Source organism: Ochotona princeps, chromosome 13 (genome assembly GCF_030435755.1).
Source record: "Ochotona princeps isolate mOchPri1 chromosome 13, mOchPri1.hap1, whole genome shotgun sequence".
NCBI lineage: Eukaryota > Metazoa > Chordata > Mammalia > Lagomorpha > Ochotonidae > Ochotona > Ochotona princeps.
The window spans coordinates 30,666,190-30,690,044 of NC_080844.1; the positions used below are offsets into that span (position 1 = coordinate 30,666,190).

General features: G+C 41.8%; 1 protein-coding gene across 1 annotated transcript in view; it reads left to right on the forward strand.

Annotated features, from left to right (window-relative positions):
- Positions 1–23,855, forward strand: part of MYPN (myopalladin) — an 83,975-nt gene that overhangs the window by 35,478 nt on the left and 24,642 nt on the right. Inside the window, exons 5-10 of the mRNA XM_036495919.2 lie at positions 998–1,112; positions 2,670–2,741; positions 11,054–11,195; positions 13,320–13,343; positions 18,867–18,983; positions 19,955–20,330. Of these exons, the coding sequence (XP_036351812.2) occupies positions 998–1,112; positions 2,670–2,741; positions 11,054–11,195; positions 13,320–13,343; positions 18,867–18,983; positions 19,955–20,330 (846 nt within the window). The remainder of the gene's footprint in view (positions 1–997; positions 1,113–2,669; positions 2,742–11,053; positions 11,196–13,319; positions 13,344–18,866; positions 18,984–19,954; positions 20,331–23,855) is intronic.

Genomic DNA, 23,855 nt, shown 5'->3' on the forward strand with positions numbered 1-23,855 from the left:
CAGTTCTGCTTTGGAGCCCCATCCTGTCTGGTTGGGGAGAAACGCAGTGTGCCACCAAGTGGCCCTTCCACCCTTCACTATCGTGCAGAGACCCGGGAGGTATGGATAGAACAGCGTGGGAGCAAGCTCCATCCTGAGCACCTGACGTGAATGATCTCATTTTGCCCTCCCAGAAACCCTACCGAGTAAGAATGAGTAATTTCCCATGTTAGAGACCAGAAGGTGAGACAGAGAGGGGTCAGCCATGCCACATTCAGGGGAACCCTCTGTCACTGGCCATCTACTAGATGTGCCAGATCTCAAGTTCCCTCCAAGTCCAGTGCATGTTGCTTACTTTCCTTCTTGTGCTCTGATCCTGTAAGCAAGGCTGGAGGCCCTTTGCCCAAACAAGTCGCCATCACCTCTGGGTTCGGCTCCTCCCTCATCCTATTCTCTGGCCAGAGCCACAGACCTTTCTCCTCTCTGCACTGACCCTAAAATAACCAAAACTTTTCTGAAGCAGACGTTCCTGGTTCTGCCTGGTTCCCTTACCCTTCCTATGATCTCTTTAATTTCTGCAGACTTCTAGAGTTTGCTGACTTCAGGCTGTTTCTGCTTTCGGCTGAGCCAGAAATTCCACAGGTCAAGATTTGCAAGGCCCAGTTTCTTACTTGAAATGAGAAAGAGAAAGGAAACACGATGCAACAGCAAACAAAACTTGAGAAATGATCTTGACAGACTTCTGTTACAGCACTTGTCCCAGGTCTCAGTGTGTTGTCAATATGCTTTAGTTCCCGACTCCCCCACCTCACCCTGCCACCTGCTTCTCTCTCCTGTGCACATGGACAGCAACTAAACCAGGAAATGTAGAGCTCTCAGTAAATGTTTGGAGACTATCCTCAAAGACAGACTTTATTACCCCCAACTGTAAGCATAACAAAGTTGCTAGCTTTGCTGAAAGAATTTTCACATTCACTCTTAGTTCTGTTTTATAATCTTGATTTTAATCATTTCTCAGGTTCCAGAAGCCAAATGAGGTACCATCCCCTCCCACTACCTCTGCAGCCATTCCTCCAGCAGTGCCCCAAGCCCAGAATTTGATAACTCAGTCCAGTGTGTCAACCATTCAACAGGTATAAGAATCTAAATAAGGGGTTGGCACTGGGATGTAGCACGTTAAGCCTCTATCTGCAATGCCAATATCTTGTATGGGCACTGGCTCAAGTCTCAGTTATTCTGCTTCCAATCCAGCTACCTGTTGATGTTCCAGGGAAAGCAGCAGAAGATGGTCCAAATGCTTTGGCCCCACACCCATGTGGGAGATCCAGAAGAGGTTCCAGACTCCTGGCTTCAGCCTGGTACATCCCTGGCCATTGCAGCCTTTCAGAAACCACTTTTTTATTAAAAAAAATTTTTTTTTATTAATGAGAGGTAGAAAGAAACAGATGGTTAAGCAGACATCTTCCATCTACTAGTTTACTCCACATCATGATCCAGGGCTGGGCTAGGCTGAGGCCAGGAGCCTAGAATGACAAGTCTCCCATGTGACTAGCAGAACCACTGCTTCTTACAGTGTGTATGAGCAGAAAGATGGAATTGGAAGTGGAGCTGGGACTTGTACCCAGGCACTCTGTTTTTGGAACACAGGTTTCCCAAGTAGCAAACCTCAACCACTGTACTTAATGCCTGCTTGTGAAACACAAATGTCATGAGCTGTGCTGTGACCATCAGCATGGTCATAGTTTCCCCTAATGCAATAACTTCTTCATGATAAGCTTTCTATACTGCCAGTGTGTGAGAGCAGCAATTCCCCTCACCTTATGATTCTCCAGCTTGGGGAAATTTCAAGCTCTTTAAAAATTATCTTTGATATCTCAGTTTTATAAAAAGTACTAATTGCATATGTAGTAAGCTCAGAGACTGGCCCAGGACACTCTTTAACACAATATTCAACTGTGTGGAGCTGCAAAATATCCTAATTTCTGAGCTAGTACAAGCATGAAGTTATTTAGAGAACAGTGAAGGGTCTCACCCTCCAAGCTGATAACAATGTCTGTCTACTTTAAAAACATTCACAGAGACTGGAAATATATTCAGGAAAAATTGTAGTCAGGATTCTGCCCCCCTACCCCTGTGCCTGCCCCTCCTCTTGCCTCAAATTACTCGTATTAGCAATTTGTTGCAAGATAGTTCCAGAAATTGCCCATATATTTAAAAGGATATACATGAATGAAAATATTTTAAGACATATAAAATCATGATTTAACTATGTTAATAACATGTTGTCATTATAATGTTAATAATAACTACATTGAAATATATTGATTTTCAATTTTTTAAAAATTCAACGCTATTTATCTAACCCATTTGGTCATACAGAGAAACCAAGTTTTATTTCTAATCTACTGGTTTTCAAACTGTGATCTTGGCAGCCCCAGAGGGTTTATGAGCCTCTTCAGCTCAATATGTGAGAAGCTAGGGTGGGAAAGGGAGCATATTTTAGAACCACACTGACCTAGAAAGAAATTCAATTAGTACAGTCTAAAATTTGAAGTCTCTGACACACTAGCTTAGCAAACATCTGTCTTTTGGTTTGAGATTAATTTCATTCCTAAAGTTCTGTAGATTTATTTTATCTTCCTACCCAGCTAATAATTTGACTGATAATAAATCTTGTTTCCTTTGAACAGTGTCAGAGCCCTACCAACTATTTGCAAGGACTGGATGGGAAACCTATCATCGCAGCTCCTGTGTTTACAAAGGTAATCAAAATATTACTTCTTTCTGTCAAGGCTTTCGTTTTTATTTTATATTTTTTATTTGAAATGCAGGGTTGGTGAGGGAAAGAGAGAGGGAGGAGAGAGGGAGATAGGAAGGTAGGGAAGAAGAGCCAGAAAGAGAGTTCCTGTCTGATGGTTCCCTCCCCAAATGCCTGCAACAGCAAAGGGCTGAGTTGGACCAAAGCCAGGTGATAGAAACACGATCCATGTCTCCCATGTGGGTGTCACGGACTCAACCACTCAAGCCATCACTTGCTCCCTTCCACTAGCATGCATTAGCAGGAAACTGGAATTGAGATTAGGATTAGAGCTGGGCCTCAAACCCTAGTGATCTAAAATGGGATGTGACTGTTCCAAGGGGTGTTTTAGCCACTGGACCAAGCACCCCATCCCTTACCATTATGGCTTTAAAGTTGCCTCAGAACCCAATTGTAAGATCTATGATTTAATGATTTTATTTTACGATTTAGGCGTCAAATAGGCACAACTTAAGGTTTGGAGTTTGTTGTTGCTGTTAGTTTTGGTTTGGGGGAAGCAATGTGGTTACAATTCAAGTTCTAGGTTGCTGGTAACAGTTTTGTGATGACAGCTGTGTCTTTCCCAGTCAGCACACTGATCCTGGTGGCCATTCCCATCGGCTAAACCCAGGAACCAAATTTGCAGGTCCAATGCCAAGACTCTAACCCCTTGCCTCATCCAAGGTTTTGTTGGACTTTCAAAAGACCCCATTGCAGGAGCAGTTTCTGACACTCAAGGAAAGGGAGTTAAACATACCAGGAAGGGAACATAGAACCTCATCCCAAGACAAGGAGCTTTTGTTTTCCATTCGGTGGTATCAATTATTACAGGAGGATCAAATCCAGAATCTCAGAACCTGTCTATTTAGAACTGGAAAATTCAGTCACGCACCTTAACTTGCAAATAAGAACGCCAAGGGAGGCCAGAGAGAGTGAGCAATTTAGCCAAGGCCAGAGGGCTGGTGAGTGGCCAAATCAGAACTGGAAGTTCTCCCACTTTAGTTCATTGTTCTTTCCTTTGTATTGTGTAGACTGTGCTTAGATGCTATCCAAGACAGCAAGTTTAAAGATGAAACACTGACACTAGATTTCTTTGGTATTAAGAAGACAAAATAAGTAAAATCCATGTTGGGTTTATAGCCTATTGCGTAGAAAAGGCAAATTTAGGCCCAAAGAGATTTTATTCTTTCAGAAATACGCTTTGATGGTTTTCAGTCCTGATTCTTTTTGTCCCTATCCTGAGCCCTGAGTTATGGGTCCCACCTAGCCCCCTGTTGCACCTGTCAGAGGAAGGGAGAAAGGATATGAGAAGACCAGGGTTTGCCTAGCGATAGATGAAGATCACAAACCCCAGCACTTTCCATACCTCAGCCTTGGGTAGAGATTTGTAGGATGCAGTAAGCTCCATGCTTACAGCAATCCTCTGCTTGGGCATCTTTGCTTTATACCCATTTTGCAATTACAAAACTGGGACTTCCTGACTCAGAGGCCCGTACTCTTCACCCCTACTCACTAGGGTACATGAGAGAGGCACCATTGTGTAGTGATTAACCCAGATTGCTTAAATTCAGACCCTCCTATCACCGTTTACTAGCTGTATGACGTGAGTTCATTAGAGTATTTCTCTGCCTCCTCTTTCCCATCAGAAAAATGTGGTCCATAAACTGTACCTACCCCATGATACTGTTGTAAGTTTCAACTCTCAGGCACTTAGAACAGGGCCTGGGAGTCGGGGGTACTTTCTACCTGCTTGCTATTACATGAATGCTAATTATTGCTTTGTCCAAGTCATGAGGCTTTCATGGGCTTTTTCTGAAGGCTTGCCTTAGGTCATGAAATTCCTCTCTGGGCCCAGTCCTTGGGTTCCTTGTAGCACATCTACTGTCTGCTGCCCTATTATATCTTTTGGACTGAAGTACCGTTCCTCCCTCCTAGTGTGGGACCTTGTGGACTAAGGCCCTGAGGTCCTACACTGGGAACCAGGGATGAGGGATGGCAGCTGGGCTAATTAAGGACACCTTGCATCCCCACCCCAGGGTACTGCAGCTTTCTAGTCCTTAGGGCCCTACCTCAGCCCTTATCCTCAGTGATTCTCCTCTCCCTGTTGCCCACTAGCCCTCTCCTTGGAGAATCCTGGAGCTGTCAAGGCTTTAGGAGTAGCAAGACTTACTGCTTACTAAAGATAGGACAGAGGCCTACAGAAGGCAAGGAAATTGCCCAAGACCCCTTAGCGAGGTGAGAGAAAAGAGGAGAGAGGCTGGTCTAGTGGAAGGGCACTGAGCCAACACTACTACTATCTCTGGTCCCCTCTGTAAAATGGAAAGCAAATGGAGGGATCTTTCCACACAGAATTTTCAATGAATCTAGATCCTATACATATTATATTACTATAAAATAAAAAGAGTGTTTTGTTTACCATAAAAGTTGAAACTGAAAAAAAAATGCTCCCTAAGGGTTCACTGCCAATGTCTGGAGATATTTTTAGTTGTGACAGCCACAACAGAGGGCTGTTTTCCCTGCATCCGGAGATGCTGTTAAACATCCTACAGTGTATAGAATGACAGCCCCCACAACAATGAATTGTCTAGCTCAAAATATCAGCGAAGAGGTGGACATGTGGCACAACATGTTCAACTGTTGTTTGGGACAACTCCCCACCCCCATATCAGAGTGCCCAAGATTGAGTCCTGCCCTCTGCTTCCAGTCTAGTGTCCTGCTCACATGCACCCTGCTCGACAACAACTGATGATTCAGGTACCTGGTCCACATGGAAGACCTGGATTGAGTTCCAGGCTCCTGACTTCATCCTGGCCCATACCCAGCTGTCGCAGCTCTCACTCTCACTCTCTGTCATCCTGCTATTTAAATAAATATATTTAAATAAATAAAGATAAATTGAAATAAAGATTATAATGGTATTTTTTAAATGTCAATTGTACTGAAGCTCAGGGATCCTGGTGTAAATCAAAATGACCAAAACAGGTCTTCTCCAGTGAGCATGGAATTTTAAAGGAAGGACTAACTCCTTCTGCAGAAACACCCAGAGCAGGGGAGTTCTACCATATCAGTTCATCCAAGGTGGCTCTCCAGAATCCGGTGTGGAGTTCAGAGTGAGCCATACCTATCCATCTCCCTATGAGTTAGGCAGACCTTAGATAAAAGAGGTTCATTTCCTGGAAACTATATTTGGGGTGTCCACTTGGCTGTTTGCAAAGACTTGAAGCAGAGAAGCAATGTTCTGGGACTTGGTAGATACAAGACTTGAATGAGGAGTGGTGGGTGTGTGTAAAATAGTTGACAGAACTACTTATGTCTCTTAGCATCACTGCTAAGTCACTAGATTTAAAACAGAGCTTATGGACAGAAATCTAGACATTGTCATTTGTCACACCTTAGAGACACTGATGACTCTTCAAAGGCAGCTAATCCACTCAACAGTTTATAGCCAGACCCAACCGAAGTCTCCGCCCATTTTCCTTTCTCAACACCACCTGTGTGGCAAGACAGATGACACTCAAGAGAAGGCCTTGTCTCCTGTGAGTTTTAAGTCTTCCCAAGGGCGCTGCTTCCTCCACAGGGTACCTATACACAGCATGAATCACACAGATAGCGCCAGGTCCTTCTCTCTCCTGGTCACCAGGGAAGTGATCTCTGAGCCCTAGACAGGAGTCCATACAGGCAGTAACAGGTCCAAAGTTATTTTTGTCGAACTCCAGTGGTACTTTAATACTTCCTCTTTACCTTCGATTCTCATGGGCTACTTTTGTGTGATGATCCAAGTACCTCCTTTTCGTTAAGATTTACTTTTTTTTTTTTTTTAATTGGAAAGTCAGATATACAGAGAGGAGGAGAGACAGTGAGGAAGATCTTCCATCCAATGATTGCTCCCCAAGTGGCCATAACGGCCAGCAATGACCTCCTTTTAATGACATGCTCTGCAGGTACATGTGTCTTTGATAAATAAAAATGAGCAAGTGAATTAACCATGAGCCTGTGTTAGGTTAAAAAAAAACTCCAAAACATGCACTACATGGTGGGAAACCAGTCTTTACTCTACAGACCCAATCCAGAGAGGTGTTCTCAGTCCTCAGAATGTATGCTTTTGCCTCCTTAAATGGTGTGAGGACTCTGCAAACCTGGGGTGTTAGGATAGGTTAGAGCTCAGATTCCAGAGAGACTTATCAGCAACTGAGTGCTTGCGTTAGTTTCCGTCAGTGAGGGCAAGACTGAGGTCACAGTCACTGCCAGTGTCATTAGCAAATTTCTGAGTCAGAGCTACCGTGATGGCTTCACGTGATCATGAGCAGATCATTCGCATATGTTTTCCAGGTTATTCCTGCTCTATTTACTTCTTCGGGGACTTTGGCCATTCCAGCCCCCTCGACTCTCTTTCTAATGCTGCCCAACAAATCATTTCTTTGCCAACTATGGCAAGAAGCCTTTTTTAAAAAAGCAATGAATAAAGAACAGTTTTAGTCAACTCCTTTTCCTGTTTTTGATGGTGCAAAGTGATTGTCTTCTCTTTTTTAAAAAAGTGAAAAGGAATAGAAGAGTTGTCAGCCAAGAAGTGATAGAGTTGTAAGAGCTTACAGAATTCCATACAGGAGTTCACTGCTCAGCTCGGAGGTGAGAGCCTTCTTATTTTAGCACTGTTTGCTTATGGATGGAGAGATTCATTCTTACCTCTCTAGGGAGTATCAAAAAAACTTCCACTCAGTTTATGGTGGAGCGGGACAGAACTCACACTTCTTGAGAGTGAAAGGAGATAGACGATCAAATTAGAATCTTACTCCCACCACGGCTCCTGCTCCCACAGCAGCTGTCCTGGCCACCTCTCAAGGCTGCAGCAGCTCTGGCTCCAGCTGCTTCAGCAGTAATTTGAAGAGTGCAAGGGGGCAGGGGAAGTGAGAAGCTGGAGAGTGCTTCGTTATATAATAGTAGCGGCAGGAAGCCCTGAAATAACTGAGCCAGTAGCCGGATCCAGATTTCAGGAGACTGCACGGGCCCCTCTCCCCAGCCTAGCATTTCCAGAGACTACTGTGACACCAATGTTGCACATAGGCCCTAATGGCAACAGCTTCTTATTAGCAGAAAAACCTATTCTGATCCAACACCAGACTGAAGTGTCTCACATGTGATGGAACTTCAAGAAGTTTGTGAGAAAATGGGAATAAAAGATAACTTTGGGTGCAACCAATTTTGAAAACTATGCATGTTTTTTTCCCTCATATGCATTTTATATAGCCTTTTAGAAGACTCTTTGTATTCACTCGCAGTACTTCCCAGGCGCAAACATATCAACTGGATTTAAACCAAATAATACAACAAAGTGAACCTTGTCCCTGAGTTTTAGCCAATAAGGGAGATGCTCTTTCTCAAGGCTGTCCCTGCTTTATATCTGTGGGTGGAGAGCTACCTTTTACAAAGGTCTGTCTTTTCAACTCGTATTTCTGGTCCATGATACAGCCCTTGCCATAAAACAGATACCTATTTTTCTGTAAGTAAATTTTATTTCAACTAAGAAGGAATTCTTATTTTCATCACTTCAGAATAGGGAAAGATGCTACATCCAAATGACATGGAGGAGATGCTGCTTGAGGCCCAGTGCGGTCAGGCCTCCCTACAAGGACATTTATCCCAGATAACTAGGCTGGTGATGAATGCAGGACAAAATTGCCCTTTGGACACTGTCTACTCCAGGAGGTACCAGACCTTTGGTTACAGTGACTTTCGACCAGATCTGTAACCCCTAGTAAAAATTAACTTAATCTTTGCTCCTCGAGCTCTGTTTCCTTTGCCTTACATGTCTTCAGCAAAGCAAAGAGGAGGAGGATGCAGCCTGCACATACCATGCCATGAGTGACCGCCTAGGACAAGCTTCTGTGGTAGAGATGATCTCTACCACATCTTGGTGGAATGACTGGCTTGAAAACTGATGTACAGCCATGTGAGGCAACCTAACATCATGAGACCGTAAAAAAGCATGGCTTTTGGCAGATAAAACTGCCATGGTCTTTCTAGCCATGACTTTCCAGGTATATTACAGGTGACTGTTGGCTTCTCCTTTTCTGAGTATTGACGATGTGCCGTACTGGGATGAGCTTTCATCTCCCGTCAGCGGTACTAGTGGACCCATTCCACACACTGTAGCATCTCAGGTATGCAGGTTGGACTCTCAGATGGAACCCAGCTCTTGGTTTTCTGTGTCAAAGGCATAACAACAATGTATAGTGTATGTCTAAATCATAACCAACACAGCATGTCAGAGATCCTTCTGCAGGTAGGTTGGTGTAACTTTTGTACATTGAGAATTGGTTCATCTAAATAAACTGCAAACCAGGCTAGAAAAATAGAGGCAGACTCCTTTCTGCTTATGGCCACTTAGTAAATGTGCTATATTTCATTTATTAGTTCCTTCTAATATGCCTTTTGTTTTATTTTCTAATTTGCCTGCTTCAGGAAGAAATGAAAATTCCATAATATTGGAATTGAAGGAAGATATTTGACCACCATGAAAGCTTTCAATAGCCAGCAAAGCTGCTAACTGAGCACAGAATTGTCTCAGAGGCCAGGATGAAGGACATACTTTTAGTTTGCCAAGAGAACCAAGACTCACTGATGATTCCTACTTTCTATTCTTACTAAATGTTGTTTCAGGTGAACAAAGAATAACCAAATTTTGTATCAGATTTCTTATTCAGATACTACTACATGTTAATCCCATTCTGAATGATTTTAACAAATTTGGAACTGCAAATGGAACAAAACATTAACATTAAACTACAGTGCCCCCTGGCCGTCACAATGGCTAAAGTCTGACAGCTAGTCACATGGTTATCCCCCTTCCTTCCCTGGAATGCTAAAAATGTGATAGGAGCATGCGCAAAATAGCATAAGTTGTGCAGGTAAGGACAGTTAAGAAATCACTACGTTATTAGAAGTGAATGGCAAAGGTATGAAATTACAGGCTTTCCCCTCTTCTGAAGAAAGAGCCAGTATCTCCTAAATGCAGGCCCCAAAATTATAACCATAGAATCTAGCAGCATTAGTTACTCACCAATTTGCAAAGTTTACTCACAACCTTCCCATGTCTAAAGTCTTTGGGCCAAAGTGAAAAATAAAAGTAGGTTCACACACTTGCCAAAAGATCATTTCATAATCAGATGAAATCCCACAGCACAAAGGGATGTGTGAAGCCAAGTACACAAATCATGATGAATGAGAAATGAGCTGCAAAATTAAAATGTACATTCTAGTCTCCTGTAGAATGTACTATAGAATATATATGACATTTGTGAATTGTTTGTTGTGGCTTTGTGAATTGCTTATTTTGGAAGCGTGAAAAAGCAATTCATGATTGCTTCACAAAATTACATGTTTTGGGCCCAGCGCAGTGGCCTAGGGCTAAAGTCCTCACCTGGCACATGCCAGGATCCCAGATGGGTGCTGGTTCTAACCCTGGTGGCTCATTCCCCATCCAGCTTTCTGTTTGTGGCCTGGGAAAGCAGCCGAGGATGGCCCAGGGCCTTGGGACCCTGCACCCATGCTCATCTCCAGCTGTTGCTGGAGTGCTTAGGGAGTGAATCAAGGACAGAAGAGCTTCTTTTCTGTCTCTCATCCTCTCTGTATATCTGACTTTCCAATAAAAATAAGTCTTTTTTAAAAATTCCATGTTTTGCAATGACATAGAACTCCAACATGTGACAACAATTTTTTAAACAGTGTCAGTGTTTAAATTCCTCAAAAAATCAGCAAGGCTATACTGTAAAGACCCTATAAGAAAACAGAAAAAAATAAATTTTCACGACTAGAGTGTCAACAACTAGTGGCAATGCTAGGAAGACAAAATCACTTGCACCACAGAGCAGATCTACGCCATGTTCCTCCCTCGCCAAATGCACCTGACAGGGCAAATTTTTTAAGTTGGCACTTATGTCTGGAAACTGAATTCTATTTGCGCACTTCAGAAACAGAGATTGTGTCCTGACAATTAGCAACTCCCAATGTTTGGCCTGATATTTATTTTTTAAAAATTGGCTTAGCCCTGCCTCCAGCAAGGAAGGGAAAACAGTGAGACAGAAGCTGAGAGGAGCCCAGACAATTCTGCCTTCAAACATAGACTCCAGATTCATCCATAGCACCGAAGCTGCTGGAGACGCCAGACCTGGAGAAAATCCACATGGCAGGAGAGGGAATATGTTTCTAAAACTCATCCCTGAAACTAGATACTAAAAAGGTAGACATGTTTTGGTTTTAACATGAATTTTCTCATTGTAGATGTTACAAAATTTGTCAGCCTCTGAGGGTCAGCTGGTGGTGTTTGAATGCAGAGTAAAGGGAGCCCCATCTCCTAAAGTTGAGTGGTATCGAGAAGGGACCTTGATAGAAGATTCTCCAGATTTTAGGATTTTACAGAAAAGTAAGTTGGTGCTTTAAAATTACTTTTCTGATAGCCTATGTTTATGTGTTGATTGCTTATGTTTATCCTTGTAACTTATTAATAAGTTAAAATATAGGCATAAACTCAAATCAAAAGCCTTTGTAATCATATTCCCCCCATATTACACCATCTTAATATTTTGGTATATATATTTCCAAAAATTTCTCCACATGTTTTTTTAAAATAAAAAGACTTAACTTTTTGTCAATTGATTTTTTTTACTCAAAATCTCATGAATACTTTCCACAATAACAAATTAGTTTCTTTAAAAAAGTAATATTAATTCCAGATTTATATACTCTCCTATCACTGCATTTACACCTTCACAAATTTTTACCATTACAGAATATACTTCAGTGCATGCTGACAGAGCCCATCATTGTGAATAGCTATTGTTATTACTGTGGAAGAAATTTCTAGCACTAGAATTGCTCCTATAAATTCATTTTGGGGGCTTTTAACATACATTGCCAAAATGTCACCCCAAAGGTCAAGCTAAATTTAGAATGACCACACAATTGATCAGCCAAATGGAGACTCTTTGGGGGAGTGAAATAGGGTGCTATTAATAATTACACAGGAATCCTGGCATAAACTAGCTCTGGCCTGGCTGAACTGGCACATAGCGGCCTAGCTGATTCTACTACCACCAGCAACACACGGGAAGGCGTTTTACTTCACACCTTCACCAGCAGTGGGTGTTAAACATTTTGTAAAATCTTCACTAAATCTAAAGGCCAAATACATAAAGAAATTATTTTGATGTGCAGTTCACTAACAAATGTGGCTTTTCTTTTCTTTTTTTAATGTGGGTTTTCATATTAAGGTCTTTGTATTTATTTTTATTTTCTCCTGTGTTCTTGTTCTTTTTTGTTGCGGTTGTTATTAGAAGAATGATTTATGTATTCCAACTGGCTGTTTCTTTCCTTGGCACATTCCAAGGACTTTCTCCCTGATCCATTTCAATCACAAAATATATTGCAATTTTTTTAAAAAAGAAATGTGTTTTTATTAACTATGTGGAACAATCTATTATAAAAAAAACTTGGCAAGGAACTAAGATATTGGTAGAATCAGGTTGGTAAGTTTAGGGTCCATTGTTTTGCCTTCTTTTGTATTTTGCATATTTTTCAACTTTTCTATGATATGTGTGACTTTCATTTTTATATGTTTAGTAAAAAAAATTTATAAGTTATTATGTACAGCTTGTTGTTAAATGACTGTAGCAAGATACATAACATGCATTACCTCACATACTAACACTTTTTCTAATGAGTTATTTCATTTTTGTTCATTCATTTCTATCATAAAACAGTGTACTTGGACCAGTGTGAAATATGAACCAATTAGCACCATGGGGGAAGGGTGGGGGGAATTCCAAAGCCTATGAAACTGTGTCACATAATGCAATGTAATTAATATAAAAAAATAAATAAATCTAAAAAACACGAACCAGTTAGCAGCAGTAGAAGCAGCTGTAGTAGATATTGAATACCGTTCTACCTGTGAGGACAAACTTCAAAAAATAATAATAGCTATAGAAGATGATAACCAAATGCAACAACTACTTATCAAGCCCTCCAATAGTAGAACACCTGTGCTTTGCACAGCAGTGGGCATTTTCAGGAAAAATCAGGGATTTTAAGATAAAGCCACTGTGCTTTTGAAAACAGTAGCATCCATCCTGAGACAATAGATGGTTAGAAACTTTACAGCAGAAAGTGTAGCTAATATTTGCTTAGAATATGAGAGCCTGAAGAGAAGAAAGAGCTCTCAAGTTTCACAAGCTGTTTTCAGGTAAAGCTGCACAAGTACCAATAACAGCAAGTCATTTTCTGAATCCCAACTGACCCAGGAACTTTTCTTTGCCTAAGGATCATGTACCTCAGTGGAAGCCAGGTGTGTGCCAAGGTACAGTAACATGTTTAGTTAGTGGCTCACTTGTTGCCCTCCGTGGTACCCACTGTCTTCCTCTTAAAGATTATTTTACTTAGTAAAATTCTCCTGAAATGCTCAAGAGACTATGAAATTCTATCAGAAGTTACTGATGGAATGTAGCTTCTTGGCAAAATAAATGTTCATAATCTTTTTTTTTTCTTTTAGAACCTCGTTCCATGGCAGAGCCGGGTAAGAACTATTTCAACTTCAACTTATTAATATATGATTTAGTAAACATGAAGAAACACTAAACTGATGCTAGTGTCAATAAAAGCTGAAAAAATGATGTATAAGGAAAAAAAGATCCAGTGGGTGATAGCTAAACTCGTAGAAGAGTACAGGAGCAGGTGTAATTGTGAAATAGATCACTCTGATATAAATGCAATTCTTGATCATCGTGAGATGTTTTTTAGGAATATTTTCCCTTTGTCCTGGCCCCTACACAGGCTCCTCCTAAACTGGGCATTTTCAATTTCACAGCCTTCTGTCTCAAAACTTATCTGATTTAGAAATGTGCATAAATTCGATAAAATGTCTTGTTTTAGTTGTACGGGTACTAACAGAAAGAGATAGAAGTGACAGTAAACAACACCCTTACTGCTAAACACACACACACATAAACACACGCAATCACAAACCAAGGCACAAGTATCTGAATGCCCTCTCTGCAAGCACCCGATAAAGCCATATTGTTCTGTAGGTCAAAGATATTGACATTTGCTGGTTTACAACGTGTGACTTTTGTGTAGTTCAAGATTACTTGATTCTATTCACTTCTCAAACAAGATTTATAAAGAAGGTTGTTTTGTATTTGGATATACATCAATGTTTCATTCCTTAAAAGAATCTGTAGCAGTGTATCAAGAGAGGACAAAACATTTTTTTTTTCAAATAAGCCTTGATGCCTGGTTTAAGAGGAATTTTAAAAAAGAATAGAGACTCTTATATTCTTTTGATCATTATTTGTCTTATACCCCAATGAACATCAGTCTTTTCTTGTATCTCAGGGTTCTCTTTTCTTGTGAAGGTCATAAGTGCTGATGAAATAAAAATTAATTATATAATAATAAGTATGTCTATAGGAAATAGGTATTCATTATTTACCTACTGATTTATGGCAGTACTTCAAAAGGCTCATGGAAAGTTGAATTCAAAGTTTATTTGCATTCAAAAAAAAAGATTTTGAAATCCTTGTATAACAAGTTGAAAAGTTCATTTAAAATTCATATCAAGAAAAAACTACACATGGGTTTCAAAATCTTTTTACACCAAAATAAACTACCTTTAATTTCATTTTATGCAAATTTTTTGAAGTACTCTTAATGCCAAAAGATCTATTGGAATTTCTATCTTTGGTGGTAGTGCAGTGATATTTCTTTAGACTTCTCAAGGTTGTGAAATTGTATCATCTTTAAATACTGTAGCCTTTTCCTATGGAAGGCCTGGCAGAGATGTTTTTCCAGAGAGACTGAGAACATTATCCCAGTCAACTGCATGAAGTGTCAGCAAGAGCCTTTAATGAGAAAACGCTGATTTGAAAAGTCTGAGCCACATGAGTTTCTGCAAAGTCCTTCTGAAATGAGAAGCACTACAAGCTACCTCTCTGCCTCCCAGGGGAAAGACCCAGGGCAAGCATACCCGCCACAGTCAGGAGGGATAGAGTTTGTATTGTCTGTGGAGCAGACAGTGGTCAGCCCACTATCTGATGGTCTGGAAAATCCACAGATGTGTTTAAAGAAGTGATATTCACAATGACAGAGAAAATACTCTTGGATCTAAGGACCATGAATTATACCGACCAAAGAATGTTTTTTTCCCATGATTAATTCTGAATTATAGTTGAATTATTACAAAATGGCACTGTGGAAGTTTTCCTACAGTCTCCAGGTGCTGTACAATCACCTACAGCAATATTTCGTAGAATATGGCTCCTTACTAACTGTGTAAGAATTATTTAGCAGTACCTGGTGAGAATCCAGGTTCCTAGGCCTGCCTGCCTGCCTGCCTGCCTGCATGGCTGGAGTAAGCTAGAATATGAAGCTGTGAAAACAAAACAAAACAAAAAAACAACATGTTTTTGCAACACTACACAGGAAGGATGATTTGGGATTTTTATTAAGTCATTCTTCTGACTACTGGATGAGAAGTCATCCCAGAAGTAGACATTGACTACCCAGGTTGCACAACCCTATGAGGCCTTGAGATGAATAGGAAAGACCAAAAGTGATCTTATTGTTGGCATAGCTCATAGCTGGAGCAGATTTTTTTCCCTTGAAAATAATTAAGTTTGGGTTTTTTTTTTTGTTTTTTTTGACACAGCCATCCAGAGCGGGCTTTTTCACCAGGCACTCATACACACACACACACACACACACACACAAATCCTAGAGTTACTCAAAAAGAAAAAGAAACCCTGCCCCAAACAAAGCCTGCGCTTCTCAGTTCCATGCTCTAAAATTCCATAGTTGTAGAGGTCTTCATTCCACCAGTGTAACACAAATACCCTCTGGAGACAGGGTCTCTTATTAAGTAGAGTGGAGTATGAGCGGATTATCAGATCTTTTTCTTAGAGCAGGTTGCTGAAAGACAAAAGTGTGCTTATTTGGGAAGGAGAAGAAAGAGGTGGAGGCATAGGTCAAGGACTAAGAAAAAAGCCGAGAGGCTCAACTTCAAACCTGGCTTCTGTATCGCTAAGGATTCTCTGGGCAGTAAAGAAAGAAGACCTAACTAAAAGTAGCCTAAACAAAGTGAAAATCTACTTTCTCACAGAACAAGACTGCCTGAGAGGCGGGTGTCCTGAAATTGGTTATATTACCCAAAGATCACCAGGCATCCAATCCCACCTTCAGAGTTCCCTTTGCTGTTAGTTCTACTCACAAACCTGAGATAGCTGCCACAGTTCTGGGCCTCCCCTACAGGTAACAACCTCCAGAGACAAAATAAAGATAATATTATCTTCTGTCTCCTTCCAAAAAGCAAAGGAAAGCCTTTCTAGAGAGACAGTTCCCAGAACTGCGTATCATTTGTCACTGCTTAGCATGAACAGAGTTAGCATGCCTGGATTAATCATGATTAACCATCTGAGGCTCAGAGGCCAGCTTGCCTTGAAGTACATGACCATCTCATGAAACGTGGACAAAGGCTGAGTTCTATCAAGTGAGGAAAAGGACGGAGAGTTATTAAGCAGGTGTATTTGAAACTGGCTGCCATGGTCTCATAGCCATTTTCTCTAGAAATAGCCTACTTAATTCAATTCAGATACCTTTAAAAAAAAAAAACTATTATTTTAACTTGAAAGGCAGAAAGACAAGAGAGATCTTCCCTCTGTGGGTTCACTCTCCAAATGCCCACAACAACTAGGGCGGGCCAGGATAAGCACAAGAGCTGGGAAGGCAATGTGGTTTCCCACCTTGTGTCAGATTCTAAGTGCTTGAGCCAAGTGCTTGCTGCCTCCTAGGGTGTACTATCAGGAAGCTGTATTGGAAGTGGAGCTAGAACTTGAATTCAGACACTGTGAGATAGGCAAGCATCCCACACATCCACTCCAATTCAACTGTCTTGAACTACTGAGATGCCAAATTTCCCCTAATATAAGTATATTTTAATACCAGGATCTACTGAGTGATAACTAGAAGTTATGCTCTGTTTTATCCTTCCTCCTTATTAATAGTAATGGTCTATCTAGCTATAATAATTTCAGTCTTCAGTCTTCTGGTTCAGTTTGAGAATTACCTCTGTAGGGTAATTCACAAGGGCTCATACAATTACAGCAATAATCCATACTAAAGTAACAGTAATAATCAGCACTAAGGTAAGTAATCCTATGCATTACTAAGGTAGAAGCATGTATCATTCTTCTTTCACCCAGAATTTCAAGTTATTCTATCAACTAACCATTAGTAAGTAAAAAAAAAAAAAAAAAAAAAAAACAAACCACATTTATTTCATGTTCAGTTTTAAACTGGGACCTTTGTGCCTGGCGTGGTGGCTTAGTGCCTAAAGTCCTCACCTTTCATGTGCCAGGATCCCATATTGGCACCAGTTTGTGTCCTGGTGGCTCAGCTCCCCATCCAGGTCCCTGCTTGTGGCCTGGGAAAGCGGTGCAGGGTGGCCCAAAGCCTTGGGACCCTGCACCTGCGTTGGAGACCTGGAAGAAGCTCCTGACTTTGGATGGGCTCAGTTCTACCCATTGCGACCACTTGGGGAGTGAATCAGCAGACAAAAGATCTTCCTCTCTGTCTCTCCGCTCTGTAAATCTGACTTTTCAATTAAAATAAATAATAAATAAAATGTATATAAATAATAAAATAAACTGAGGCCTTTGGGAGCCAGTGATGCACAATAAAGTTACCACTTGTAATACCACAATTCCATTTAAGAACACCAAATTCTGGCTGCTCTATTTTCCAATCCAGCTGCCTGAATATATACCTGGGAAAGGGGCAGAGGATGACTTTGGTGCCTTGACTCCTGCTACCATATGGGAGATCCAGATGGCATTTCTGGCTCCTGGCTCCTTGTTTTGGCCTGGCTGAATCCTGGTCCTTGTGAACATTTGGAAGTGAACCAGTGGATGTGTGGAAGATCTCTGTGTGTGTGTCTCTCTCTCTTTCTGTCTCTCCTTTCCATTTTTCCATCTCTCTGTGTCATTCTGATTTTCAAATAAATAAATATTAAAAACAAATAAATTGTGGCCTTTGTTTAATATTACTTCACTGTAATGGTTCCCATGGAAATAATAAGAAACCAGATTTTGAAAACTTTTGTTCATCCTTTTTCTTTGATTATTAATTTATTTTTTGTGACTTTCTAAAATTGTTAATTCTATTTTTGCCATCTGGACTGACAACATTAAAATAGAAGAATATGTGGGAGCTGCCTTTGTGACGTAGTGAGGAAGGCACTGCCTGTGTTGCCAGCATCCCATGTGGGCTCTGGTCTGCTCCTGTGCTAATGTGCCTCTGGTGGGCTCGGCAGCGTGGCCTAGTGGCTAAGGTCTTTGCTTTGATCCCATATGGCCGCTGGTTCTAATCCCGGCAGCTCCACTTCCTCTCTATCTCTCCTCCTCTCAGTATATCTGACTTTGTAATGAAAATAAAATAAATCTTTAAAAAAAAAAAAAAATGTGCCTCTGGCTTAGCCCTTGTGATTGTAGCCACTTTGGGTGTTAACAAAGATACTTCCCTCCTCTCTCTCTTTCAAATAAATACATAAATAGATCTTTTTAAAAAATAGATCATCTAAAAATCTGTCATATGTAATATATTATCACAAAAGACTCTTATGAATGCTGAGTCTTCATGGAGCTACTGTTTCTATATCCCTTATTTAACCTGTAATCAGCCAATCCAGTCAATAACTGATTTGGCCAATTATTTCCAAAGACAAGGCAATCAGCTTCTTATGCTGACTTTTATGGAATCACTATCTAGTGATAAATTCCATAATTTATTTTTGAAAACTATTTCTTCATTTGACAGAAAGAGCTCCCATTCTCTGGTTCACTCCTCAGATGCTCACAACAGCCAGGGCCAAACCCAGGAGCCATGAGCTCAGCCAGGGGCTTCCATGTGGGTGGCAGAACCCCAACTCCTTGAGCCATCACTTGCTGCCTCCCAGAGTACACATTATCAGGAAGCTAGAGTCAGGAGGTGAGGTTTAAATTCAATTTCATGATTAAGACAGTAACCATTCTGTTTTATTGGCTTCCAGAGGAGATTTGCACGTTGGTCATTGCTGAGGTGTTTGCAGAAGACTCTGGATGCTTCACGTGTACTGCAAGCAACAAATACGGCACAGTGTCCAGCATCGCACAGCTAGATGTGAGAGGTGAGGCCTCTTTATGTGCCTGGCAAGTTTGTACTATGACTCTGAGTGTGAATGTGCATTGGTGTTACCATTGCCGACTGCTTTTCATGCACAAATAACTTGGCTCTACTGAAACGATTTCAATTATTAAGGAAAGTGCTCTTGAGCAATGTCTAACTCCACATTTCTTTTTATACTCCCATTCTACCCCAGTTATCCTGCTGTCATCTTTATACAATAACCACCCTCTGCCCCATGGCCTTGTTTTCAGTTACCTGTACTCCAGAAATACTGATTTGAAAATTACAGAAATAATCAGTACACATTTTAAATTGCAGTCTGTCTGAATAGCATAATGAAATCTTGTGAAGTTCTACTCCCCCCACCCCGCCTGGGACATGAATTATTCCCTTGTCCAGTGTGTCCATGCTGTATATGCTACCCACTTGCTGGTCCCTTAGTAGCTAAGTCATCAGATGGACTGCAGCAAAATCTCAGTGCTTGCATTTAACTAACCCTTATTTTACTTAGTAATGCCCCAAAGTGAGAGTGGTGATGCACAGGAGGCACCAAGGCACGAGACAGGGAAGGCCAGGTGAACTCTGGCACTATGTGGCAACATTGTGGGGCGTATGGGGAACATCCTAGTATACACGGGTTTGAGACTATCCAGTTTTAGGTCTCCACCGGGGAGTCTTGGACAAAATCCCTTAGGACAAAGGGGAGTCTACTGTACTTTCTAAGATTAAAAAAAACTCCTTGGTCTTATATAAATTTCTAAGATTCCGTCCAAAGGGATATTTAGATTTTTAGCTCTATTCCTGCATCTTCGCTATTGTTTAGACTATTGTTTTATTGTCTAGACTATGATCTACGTTTGGTAAGCATTTTCCCGTTTGTGCACTTCTGTATACATGCCCCAGCTCAGGGCTACAATACAATTACAGTCATGGCTGAGGCTGACAGCGTGGGTCCTGTGATCATTCTTTCAGGAAATGAAGACCTTGGAAACAATGGGTCTCTTCACTCGGCCAACTCCACCACAAACTTGGCTGTTCTCGAGCAGCAGCCATCCCCGCCCAAGCCTGAGCGTCCTTCTGCAGAGCAACACCCCAAGCCCAAACTAGAAGGGGTTCTGGTGAACCACAATGAGCCCAGATCCAGCTCCAGGATCGGGCTCCGTGTGCACTTCAACCTGCCGGAAGATGACAAAGCAAGTGAAGCCTCCTCCTTGGAGAGCGGAGTGACGGCCACCCCCCAGACCAGGCCCAACTCTTTCCAGGAGAAGTTTAATGGCCAGGCAACAAAACTCCAGGAGCCTTCCTCACCCATCAAGGAGCCACCTCCAGTTCTGGCAAAGCCCAAACTGTAAGTAAAACTTAGAATGGAAAACCAAGAGGGTCTGCAAGCTTGTCTTCCTGAAGGTGGTGGAGCATAGCAGGGAATTACCAAATAATAAAATATACATGAAAGCTATCATTATCATCATTATTACTAATATTCTACCTCCAAGCATTGGTACAACTAAGCTAACCAAGAGAGGGATTGACTTGACATTTGAGGTTCCCACATGCAATGACACTGTGTTCCTCCTGTAAAACTCTTTCTTTTTCTTTTTTTTTTTTTTTAAGATTTTTTTTGGAAAGTCAGATTTACAGAGAGGAGGACAGAGAGAAAGATCTTCCATCTGCCGGTTCACTCCCCAAGTGGCTGCAACGATCACAGCTGAGCCAATCTGAAGCCAGGAGCTTCTTTCGGGTCTCCCATTTGGGTGCAGGGTCTCAAGGCTTTGGGCTGTTCTCAACTGATTTCCCAGGTCGCAAGCAGGGAGCTGGAAGGAAAATGGAGCGCCCGAATACGAACCGGCTCTCATATGGGGTCCTGGTGCATGCAAGACAAGGATTTAGCCACTAGGCTATTGTACTGGGCCCATAAAGCCCTTTCTTTCATCTAACATCTTTAAAGTCTGTAACTTCATCCTTCTAGTTCCCATTTCTTATTTCAGCCTCAGCTTCGGTCATCATTGTAAGCAAGTTACTCAGTACTTTTGATATCTTTGCCATTGCCGGATACAGTGCAGAAGCTTAGCAGGTTGTGTATAAATATAATGGCATGAAAGAGGAGGTTACAATTTTCTGATTCAACCCAGGAGTCTGCTGTCATAACCCTCTAGTGACTAAAGAGAACTAGTGGCTAAAGTCCTCACCTTGCATGTGCCAGGATCTCATATGGGTGCCAGTTCCAATCCCAGCAGCCCTGCTTCCCATCCAGCTCCCTGCTTGTGGCCTGGGAAAGCAGTCAAGGATGGCCCAAAGCCTTGGGACCCTGCACCCACATGGGAGATTCGGAAGAGGCTCCAGGCTCCTGGCTTCGGATCAGCTCAGCTTTGACCATTGTGGCTGCTTGGGGAGTGAATCAACAGATGGAAGCTCTTTCTCTCTGTCTCTCTTTCCTTTCTGTATATCTGACTTTCCAATAAAAAATAAATTAATTTTTGAAAAATGAATTTTTAAAAAAATGATGCTTATAGTTACATCAGCCTTTCAAAGTCAGCATCAAGTACAAGTAATAGAACTCCAGTCCTGTGCAGCTCAGTGCTGACTAAGAGGTCCATTGGAGGCCCCTCCCATCACTTAGGTTTGGACTCCTGTCACTACATACAGCAGAATTCTGGATGTAAAATTCAATATTATTAAACATGCCTCTCAGCAAATTACAACCAGAAATGTTTTAGTTCATAAAAAGTTGCTGCAGGCACAGGAGTAAGCCTCCACTTCAAGTAAAAAATAGGAGTAGGGAGGGGTTAATGCAGGGACACAGGCAGACAGAGGCAGCCAGGCTCTGCAGGAGAGTGGCTGAGCTGGGAACACGGGTGCCTCACCTGCCACTCAGGGATCATGAGGCCATCCCAGCCTTTGTCAGCTACAGTTGGCACAGCTGGCTAGCCCTCTGCTTGTCTCAGCATCTCTTTCCTCTTTTCCCATCTCCTCCATGCTCCTTTTTCTGGAAACTCTTCAGTTCCTATGGGGCCATCATGAACATGCCCCATCTACATCATGACCTGTATCAAGTATCAATGTTAACTTGATTGTTGGCAGTTTGAGTATGAATTTCAACAGGTCTAGACTGCTCCTTACGCCTGGCGTCAGATCCACTCAGCTCCAGTCATTGCAGCCACTTGGGGAATGAACCAGTGGACAGAGGATCTTCCTCTCAGTCTCTCCTTCTCTCTGTAAATCTGACTTTCCAATAAGAATAAATAATTTTTTAAAAAATCTATTTCTTGGAAAGAGAAACAAAGAGACACATGGAGATATAAACACAGGAAGATCTCTCATCTGCTGGCTCATTTCCCAAATGCAGACATCAGTGGGGGCAGAGGCCAGAGCTGGGATTCTGGAATACCACGCAGGCCTCCCAGGTGGATGCAGAAATCCAATTACTTAAGCCATCACTGCTACTTCCCAGGGTTTGCATAGCAGCAAACCAAAGTCCGGCAGGGAATTCAAACCCAGGTACTACAAAGTAGGATGTGGTTGTCAACCATTAGGTTAAATACCTGTTCTCTTATTACTTATATCTTCCCAAGTTTGGAACTGAAATGTATTGATTCTAGGCATTTAGCTGACTGGTTAAGATGCAGATTAAGCAGGCTGGTATGAAGGTTAAGTCACGCCCTACAATGTCAACATCCCATGTGGGCACCAGTTTTGTTCTGGCTGCTCCACTTGCAATCCGGTTCTCTACTGATGTGCCTGGGAAAGAGGTGGAAGGTGGCCTAAGTGCTAGGGTTTCTCCAATTTGCCACTCACATGGACAACAGAGATAATGTACACCTTAAAACTGCCACAGAATGGGAGAATATCATTGCAAAGATTGTCAGTAGAGTCTAGGTATTCTTTGGTTTTGAAGATTTATTTACTTATTTGAAAGATGTGATTTCAGAGAAACAGGGAGAGACAGAGTTCTTCCATTCCCCAAATGGCCGCAATGGCTGAGGCTTGGTCAGGCTGAAGTCAGGAGCCTGAAAGTCTATCCAGGTCTCCCATGTGGGAAGCAGGGGCCAAAGCAGTTGGGCCGTCTTCTACTGCTTTCCCAGGTGCATCAGTAGGAGCTGGATCAGAAACAGAGCAGCCAGCCACTCAAACCAGCACACTCACAGGCTGATGGCATCATCATAGGTCGCACTGGCCCCCAAAGTCTAGACAATTCTAACTCTGAAATTTTCAATTTGAATATCAAGCTGTCTAAAGGTTCATCCTGGGTACAATCTAGAATAAAATGTGCAGGTATGAAAAATTACTTGTGTCCTCCATCAGTTATACCCCATTAGTTAAACCGCGAGCTTCCTGCAGTTTATTTGGAAACCACTGGTCTAGAGTTTAAGAAGTAACCTCTTTGCAGCTGGCCCTCACCCCACATATCCCATCCACAAAGAAAACAATAAATAAAAGTGAATAAGATGTCAAAAAAAAAAAAGAGGAAAAAATCAGAGTATCCTGGGAAAGTCTGTGTTTGGGGACATGCATCTTTTGGAGCAGTGGTTCTTAGTCCTGACGCCTAGAACCATCGATTGGGTTAGAGTGACCAGCAGCACTGGCCTTACCTTGGAACTGTACAAAAATGCAAATTCTCAGGTCCATCCCATTCCCTGAATCAGGAACACTGGGGTGGGACCAGAAATCTCTGCTTGAAGCCACCCAGCTGGCTGGCTAACATTTAAGAACGAATGACCTACATATTCAAAGATAATAATAATCAGACCTGGATGCCTTCCCAGGCCCATTCATTGTCAGGGCCTGGTACCCAACACAGTGAGTTTTGTTTGTGTTTTTACGGTCTCCAGGTGATTCTAAACGGCTGCCAGGAACCACTGTGAAAGCCATACCTTAT